This window comes from Colobus angolensis, unplaced genomic scaffold, assembly GCF_000951035.1.
Source record: "Colobus angolensis palliatus isolate OR3802 unplaced genomic scaffold, Cang.pa_1.0 Scaffold102, whole genome shotgun sequence".
Taxonomy (NCBI): Eukaryota; Metazoa; Chordata; class Mammalia; order Primates; family Cercopithecidae; genus Colobus; species Colobus angolensis.
In genome coordinates this window covers 808,079-817,479 of record NW_012111142.1, presented here as the reverse complement: position 1 = coordinate 817,479, position 9,401 = coordinate 808,079, and the positions used below count along the sequence as shown (strand labels likewise).

At 36.2% G+C, this 9,401-nt stretch overlaps 1 protein-coding gene across 1 annotated transcript in view; it reads left to right on the top strand.

Moving 5' to 3' along the window:
- The window catches only part of RAVER2 (ribonucleoprotein, PTB-binding 2), a 96,152-nt gene that overhangs the window by 18,681 nt on the left and 68,070 nt on the right, over positions 1 to 9,401 (top strand). The window contains exon 2 of the mRNA XM_011940807.1: positions 4,254 to 4,320. Within this exon, the coding sequence (XP_011796197.1) occupies positions 4,254 to 4,320 (67 nt within the window). The remainder of the gene's footprint in view (positions 1 to 4,253; positions 4,321 to 9,401) is intronic.

The following is a 9,401-nucleotide window of genomic DNA, read 5'->3' as shown; positions in this document are numbered from 1 at the left end:
CTTATGCTCTGTTCACCTTTCTTCATTATTCTCTCCTTCTGCTCCTCATACTAGATATTTTCTTTTTTTTTCTTGTTTTTGTTTTCATTTTTTTCTTGTTTTTTTTTCTTTTTTTAAAATTTTTCTTTATTTTTAACTATTATTGTACTTTAAGTTATAGGGTACATGTGCATAACGTGCAGGTTTGTTACATATGTATAGTTGTGCCATGTTGGTGTGCCACACCCATCAACTCATCAGCACCCATCAAATCATCATTTACATCAGGTATAACTCCCAATGCAATCCCTCCCCCCTCCCCCCTCCCCATAATAGGCCCCGGTTGGTGTGCTGCACCCATCAACTCGTCAGCACCCATCAATTCATCATTTATATCAGGTATAACTCCCCAATGCAATCCCTCCCCCCTCCCCCAGCAGGACTTTTATCTACTGTTGATGGGACTGTACGCTGGTACATCATTCTGGCAAACAAGTTGGCACTTCCTTATAAAGTTGATCATTTGCATACGTACACCACAGGAATTTCTCTCCTTGAGGAGCTCTTGCACATGAATGCCAGGGGATGAGGGAAATTTACAGGAATGTTATGGTAGTTTTTAAAAAATACAAACAGTGAACAACAACCTGGAAACAAACCAAATAATCAGTCATAGTAAAATGGATACATAAATTATACTATAGTCACAGAATGGCATAGCAAACAGCAGTGAATAAATGAATGATGGCCACGTGGAATGAGTGAATTTTAGAAACATAATATTGAGTCTAAGAATCAAGGCACAGAAGATTAAAAATAGCATAATACCATTTGTATAAAGCTCAAAAGTGAGTAATACAAAACAATATAATGTTTGGGGCCACATGCCTACGTACAGATAGAGACCTACGTGTAAGGAGGAAGGTGGAGGAATGGGATAGTGAAGGAATGCAGAGGTGGATGCAAGTGTTGTCAGTGTTCTAGTCAAGTTTGGTAGTGAGTTTCTGGGTATTTATTTTGTTTATTACTACTAATAATAGATGTTTGGTGTTTCATCTTTTCATTTTATCAAATTACATAAAAATTAGAAAATCAACAAAAACATGTGCTTCCATTTCCAGTCCAAAGCACTGAAATTTAAAAGTAGTGTGCTTTAATCTATGAAAACATTTCTTAAAACATTTTTTTAAAAACTGAAACTAAGTCTGTGAAGGGCTTAGAAGATAATGTAATTCAGGTTTATAACTAAGGCCATGCTTCATCGAAGAGGTCTAGATCAACTGGAACAATGGTTAACTTTTTTGTTGAGGGTGGGGTGATGAGGTCATTGACTGCTTTGCCATGGAAACTATTGATCGTCTCTCTAGAAAGCATTTCATATGTGCAAAACTTGTCACTTAACTTCAGCAGGTGATACTGAATCTGGTGTGGAAATAGGTTACTAAAGCTATCTAATACCAATTTTTATTAACTTGACATTGGCAGTCAGATGACGAAGTGTTTTCATCAAAGGTGCTCCTTCATTCCTTAAAATCAGTAAGTTAGTGGAAATGTTATAAAGCTAGGTTAGTATAGGGAGGCTCTAATTTTAGTCTTTTTAGTTACGTGTGATGGAGCATAGAAATATTTTGGCAAATGGTTATTGGGACTCTCTTTCAGGTTTTAAGTTTTTAATTTGGCCGACTTACCAAGGCTCAAATTGAGGGATGACCCACTTTTGCCTGGGTCAAAGCAACCAGGGCATGGAGAAAAATAATTGGGTTTTTCTTTGTAGGAAGCTTTGTAAGGTTTCCCAGTTGGCAAACTCTGTATCCCACATCTGATACATTGAAGAGCTATGAGTAAAAATATGGGTGTTTTCAACATAAAATTTCTAAGTTGCAAAATGCACTTTTGAATACTTAAGCTCTCTTAGGTAATTCTCTTAGTTGAATGAGTAACATAACGTGCCATTTGTTTACAGATACTTGATAATGTGAAGAGCAGTATCATGTTTTCTTTATCTAGCATTTGATGGCTGTTAACCAGTGAAATGAGAGATTAGATTCTGTGCAACTAAAAGCACACACTGGATCCCTTCAAAAAAAAACTGTGTCACCTTCTATATAAAGTATTAAATTAGTTGTTTGGCAAGATGCATATGTTATGCTATTAAGACAGTGATGTTTTCTTAATAAAGAGTGCAGTAGGCCGGGCGCGGTGGCTCAAGCCTGTAATCCCAGCACTTTGGGAGGCCGAGACGGGCGGATCACAAGGTCAGGAGATCGAGACCATCCTGGCTAACCCGGTGAAACCCCGTCTCTACTAAAAAATACAAAAAAAAACTAGCCGGGCGAGGTGGCGGGCGCCTATAGTCCCAGCTACTCGGGAGGCTGAGGCAGGAGAATGGCGTGAACCCGGGAGGCGGAGCTTGCAGTGAGCTGAGATCCAGCCACAGCACTCCAGCCTGGGCAGCAGAGCAAGACTCTGTCTCAAAAAAAAAAAAAAAGAGTACAGTAGATGTTTTTGTAAGTTCAAGAAAATGTTGAAGCTTGCAAGATAAAAATTACCATAGTAATATGTGAACTGATCTTTGTAATTGAGCATAGTACCATATGAGTCAGCAAGCACTACTTTACAAAATTGATAAGTGTATGTATTTTTAAAAATTTCTAATACTGGCTGGTAATAAAGAATACTAAATTATCAACTTTATCTTTCATATCATAGGGGATTATCTTTTTTCACTCAGCTTTGTTTTTATACTTTGCCTATCATATCACTCTTTTTTCCCTCTTGGGTTGGGTTAAAAAGGAGAATATTTTTCAACTTCTAACTGTCTTCGTATTTATCCATTTCTACATTACTTATATGATTACTTATTAGGGCACTCGTGGTATTGCTTTTATAACTGTTAATGATAGTGTACTGTTTTAAAAGTTAATGCTGGAGCAAATAAGTCAATATGACCGAGAGGTTGAGTGTCATCCTTGGAGCTGGACGGATAGAGTGAATCTCCTCTCAGCAAGTTACTAGCTATACGTCCTTGGCAACTTTACTCTGTTTTTCCTGATTTTTAATATAAGTGAGTTCAGTGCGTGATACCTTGTAAAAGCTAAACAAATGATAACTATAATAATAGCAATAATAAGATTATTATTGAATTGAGCATTTTCGGTTATATGCTTAACATAGTAGCACCTGTGTCTGTTTAGCATATTCGTTTGCAATATAGAACAGGTTGGCTGTAACTCCGACCTGGAGTCAGAATGTCTACCTGTGTGAGGGTCTAGTTCCTTTGAATATATGGTAACTGCATCTGTTATGTATTATGAGTAAAATGTTTCAGGGTGACGTACTGATTTAACAGCAAAACAATTATATTCAGTCTAATGTGTGTTTGAGTGCCTACCATATGCAAAGCAATGCAGGTAATATATAAATATGTAAATTACAGTTTCTGTTCCTAAGTACTGTCAGTTTAACAGGATTAGGGAAATAAAGGAAATCTACTCTTTCAGGCACCCAAGTGGATAGAGGTTGTGCTATCAGAAAAAAAAGTTTAGGCTATGTTGGTAATAGAAACAGAATGAACCATAAACCAGTTTAAACATCTTGGGGAGCCAAGGGGAAATAAATGGAACTGCTTGCTATGCCTTAGTAGTTGGTTTTTTCATATCTAGGGATCTCTAAGTTAAGGTTTACAATCGATTATATTTTTATATTTTTACAATTTATTTTTTCTACATGTTTGTGCTGTAAGCACCTACGGGTATATTACTTGTTTAAAGCTGTATATGTAGCATGCAGAAATAGAAATAAATATAATACTTATTTCCTCAAGAGAGGCATACACAAAGTTATGACCATTGTTAGCATAAAGGAGGGAGAGGTCACATTCTGTGGAAAATTATCAGAAGCTATTTCATGAAAGAACATTTGAGCTGAGGTTTCATAAAGATGCATGTGATTTCAGGCAAAGTTAGGGAAATTTAGTGACATGTTTACCTTGTGCTACGTCAAGGAATAAGTGTGAGTAGAAAGAGAACAGTGCATGGTGTACTCATGAGATAGTGAATCTTCCATTTGAGCAGGATTGGGGGCTATGTGTAGGATGTCTGGTGAACCTGGAATACCTGTAATTTAAGTAAGTAATGGAGATCCATGAAATAATTTTTTGTTTTTACATGGGACATGGTGGTGGTAATGGTGGTAGTGGTGGTAGGCTAATAGAGCTAGATTATCTAGTAACTGCATTTAGGTGTTTATTGAATTCGTGTTTTTTTCTCTTTCAGGAAGTTCATGATTTGTTGAAAGACTATGACTTAAAGTATTGTTATGTGGACAGAAATAAACGAACAGGTAAGGTTTCTATTTTAAGTATCTAATTTCATTTTGATTCTCCATATACTCATAGAACAAAAAAGCTTAGTGCTTTTCATACTTAAGCTAATCATGGAATTTTTAAGTCTTAAATCATGCAAATGTAATCCACACAATCTGTTTTCTGAAGGTAATATTGGTATCCTAAATATTAATTACATAAATGAATGTAGTATTACTAGAGACTTATGAATTGTTATAATGAATGTTCTGTTACAGCAAATGTTCTTCATAGGCTCAAAGTTCCTTGGTTTTAATTGTATTTTACTGACTTAGTGAATAGATTGTGTGACTTGACCTTTAGCTGGGGAAATTGAGAAACTCACTTAGGTTTTCTGGGTATTAGTTTTATATCTGTGAGATTAAAAGACTAGATTATTTCCTTTTTATGCATGTAATATGTAGCTGTTCAAAAGCATCCTTTTGAGACAATAAAAATAAAGTATGGAGGATAATGTAATCACTATGTACACATCCACTCCCAAATTATCAAATGGTAATATTTTGTCTTTACAAAGTATATACATAGCTAGAGCCCTCATGTAGATCTGTTGAATTTCTTGAGATTAAAAACAAATTGAAATTCACTTTCTACTATTCTGATTCCATTCCCTCCCAGCCTCCTTGTCTAGGGGCAAGCACTTATGAATTTGGTGCATGTTTTCCAATTTATGCAATTATATCATTAAAGCTGTTCACAAATTCTTGTTGTTTTTATTCTGAGCACAAGGTAAGATAGTACTTACCTGCGCCTCTTTGAAGTTGAGAGTGGACTTGTGATTTGCTTGCTGATGAATGAAGTGAGAGTGGAAATGACATGTATCCCTTCCAGATGAAAGATTTCAGAACCTGCAAGTGATTTACTGCTCACACTTCCCTATGCTAAAGTAACTGGGGAAGGTAACAGAACCTCTTTCAACCTAGGTCTCAGAGTGACTATGATGAGCAAAATGTCCTTCCTTCCTTACCTTCAGCATGGGATATGCAGCATGAATCAGATGAAAGCCTTTTGTTTTGTTATGCCATTGAGATTGTGTTGTGCAGAAGTTTGTTACCACAGTATCTTGACTAACCTGTAATTTTACCATATGTACCTATATATAATTAATGGTAGTCTCTGTTTTAAGCTTTTTCATATATGGTATTCTAATATATAGTTCATTTAGCAACTTGCTTTTTTTCGGGTTAACTCAACGTTGTTTTCCAGATCTTTTCACATTGATATATATATAACTCAGGTTCACTGATTTAAGCTACTACATATAATTATCATGTGAATTTATTACAGTTAATGTATTTGTTACTGATTGGCATTCAGGAAGCTTTACCTTTCTCAGTATTTCAAACAGTGATGCACTGAATAGCCCTTTAGTTGACTACTAATACACGTTTCAACTCTTTCTCTGTAACTGAAGCTCTGAGTCATAGGTGTGCACAATTTCAGTGTTACTAGATATTGACAACGGGATTAGAGGTAACAGCCTTCACAGCTCACACAGAGCCAGGAATAGTGCTATTCCCACTAGTCAGGATGATAAACCTCATAATTCATGGGGCATCAGAAGGAATAATCAGAAAGTTTTTGTCTCAGGAATGGGAAAAATTAACTCGAGACAATGATGCTCTTGTCCTACCTAATGAAACTTAAAAACAAGACCAGAACGGATCAAAGTGCTTCCTCATAACTTAACCGTATCCTGGAACAAAACTCAAGAATATTTGTATGTGTCCAAAACATCTGACACCCAACAAAGTAAAATTTATGATGTCAGACATCCAATAAAAAAGTAGCAGACATGATGAAGCAGGAAAACCTAACAAAAATCAATCAAAACTGGCCTAGAATTGACACAGATGAATTAATAAAAATGGACATTAAACCAGTTTTTATAATAGTGTTCTGTATGTATAAGAAGTTATAGTAAGATTGAACATGGTAAATAGAGACATGGAAGATATAAAATATCCAAATCAAACATCTGGAGATGAAAATTACAACATCTGACCACTGGATAGGATTAATGGCAGAATAGACGTTGTGGAAGAAAAAATTAGTGAACTTAAAAACAATGATATAAATGATTTAAAATGAAACACAGAGAGAAAAAAGACTGTAAAACATGAACAGAGTATCAGTGAACTGTGGGACAGCTTCAAGAACAATTAGAGTCCCTGGGGGTAGGAATAGTTAAAAAAAAAATTAGGCCGGGCGCGGTGGCTCAAGCCTGTAATCCCAGCACTTTGGGAGGCCGAGATGGGCGGATCACGAGGTCAGGAGATCGAGACCATCCTGGCTAACGGTGAAACCCCGTCTCTACTAAAAAATACAAAAAACTAGCCGGGCGCGGTGGCGGGTGCCTGTAGTCCCAGCTACTTGGGAGGCTGAGGCAGGAGAATGGTGGAAACCCGGGAGGCGGAGCTTGCAGTGAGCTGAGATCCGGCCACTGCACTCCAGCCTGGGTGACAGAGAAAAAAAAAAAAAAAAATAAAGAATTAGTGGCTGAAAAGTTTTAAAATTTTGATGAAAATTCTAATCCCAGAAATCCACAGAGCTCAACCAACTTCAAGTACAAAAGCATGAAGAAAACTACAGGGTACTTTGTAATCAAATTGTTTACAGTTAGTGATAGAGTGTCTTAAAAGTAGCCAGAAAAAAAGTACACATCATTAATACATTTAGCAGGACAAAGATTAAGATGACCATAGATCTTGGAAACAACACAAGCGGGAAGACCGTAGGGTAACATCTTTTCATTCTTTACCAAAAGAAAAAAAAACAACAGGTCAGCATGGAATTCTTTACCTATGGAAAATACCTTTCAGAAACAGTGATGAAATAGAGATGTTTTTCAGTCATGCAAAAGCTAAAAGAATCGTCTCCATTAGACTTGCACTGTAAGAAATACTTAAGGAAGTTCTACAAGCAGGAAGAAAATTATAGATGGAAATCTGGACCTACCCAACAAAATGATGAATACCTGATATGGTCATTATGTGGGTAAAGACTTTTTTCTTAATATTAAAATATCTTTAAAGTATAATTGACTGTTAAAAGCAAAAATAATAATATTACATCGTGAGATTTGTAACACACGTAGAAATAAAATATGTAACGGCAATAATACAAAGGCTGGGAGAGGAGAAATGGGATTACACTGTTTTCAGTCTGTTATACAGTACATGAAGTGGTGTGATACCATTTGATAGTTGACTGTGATAAGTTAAAGATGTATACTGTAAACCTTAAATCACCGGTTAAAATCACACAAAACAGAAATCATTAATTGTATTAAATGATTTTTCCTTGGATTTTGGGACCTATGGTGTTTGTGGAAACATGTATAATTAATAACTCAATTGATAAAAGATGGTTACAGTTCTAAACTATAACCTTGCAACCAGAGCTTTCTGTGGTAGATATGAGGAAAATATTATAGTAAAATAGGATACATTAGGGGAAAAAGTTTTGGCACATGCTTGCCTTCAAATTGGACCCAGTAATAAACTAAATAGTAGACCATGCAATGACTTTTAAAAGAATTGGGACCAATTGTGGGATATTTAAATTTCACAGGGAAAATAATAATATAATTAATCCCAAATTCCCTTCCAGCCTTTTTTCTGTAGAGTGACATCTACCATTTCCATGAGAACCAGTGTGTGAATTTATTTATTTATTTATTTATTAGTTTTTTAGAGAATTTGTGGTCTTGGAAAAACATGGAAGAAGCTATAGAACAGAAAATGTGACCTCCTTTCCCTACTGCCTGAACTTTTAAATTTGTTTCATTATGTTATTTAAATTCTTCCATAAAACCTGAGTTGAATAAATGCAGATACCTAAGAAAAGGAAAAAGAGATTTTCAGTTTTAAATTTAGTTGATTTATATATGCATTTATTTATTCATTCATCTAACGCAAAACTTCTACCATACGTCATGCACTAAGATAGTTGGTGGAATACATTTGTTAGTAATTTAGGGAGCTCACAGTTTAGTAGGGTAGCAGGCATCTAAGCAAATAGAGTACGATGTGGTGTGATCTATGCAATAATCCAAGCAATGTTCAAGATAGAGAGGTATAAAAAAATAAGGAATGGTTAACTCTAAGAGAGGACCTGGGAAGGCTTCCTGGAGATCATCATGGAGTAATGCATGGACTGAATTTGAAAATCAGCTAAAAGGTTCCAGGTATCCTAAGGTATGGGAAGTGATGTTATAGGCAGGGGAATTAAATGTGTGATATATGGATACCTGAAATAACTGGATCTCTACAGGGAGCTACAAATATTTCAGTGTTCTTGGAGAATAAAGAGCTGTTGTGGAAGGGAGGAAGTATGGCAGTTAATGAGGCTGGAGTTAGATATAATGGGCATTGTAGAGTGTGATTAACAACCTGGCACTCGGCTTTTTCTGTGAGTAATAGCAAACCTTTGCATTTAAGGCAGTAAACAGGCACAATTAAACTTCTGTTTTTTAGAGATCACTTTATTGTCACTGTGGAGAAAGGATTAAAAAAGAAAAAGCTAGAGGAATGAAGAAAGGAAGATGGATTCAAGACCCATTAGACGGGTGGAATTTGAGGATTCCTTTTATATGGGAAATGAGGGAGACAGAGTTTAGGTTAATTCCAGGTTTCTGATTTGTGAGTGTTGTGTGACCAGCTAAAATAGGGAATAAAGGAAGATGAGAAGTATTAGGATTCCTTTAAATTATACTTTAAGTTCTGGGGTTCATGTGCCGAATGTGCAGGTTTGTTACATAGGTATACATGTGCCATGGTGGTTTGCTGCACCCATCAACCTGTCATCTACATCAGGTATTTCTCCTAATGCTCTCCCTCCCCACCCCACACTCCCTGACAGGCCCCGTTGTGTGATATGCCCCTCCCTGTGTCCATGTGTTCTCATTGTTCACCTCCCACTTATGAGTGAGAATATGCAGTGTTTGATTTTCTGTTCTTGTGTTAGTTTGCTGAGAATGATGGTTTCCAGCTTCATCCATGTCCCTGCAAAGAACACGAACTCATCCTTTTTTATGGCTGCATAGTATTCCATGGTG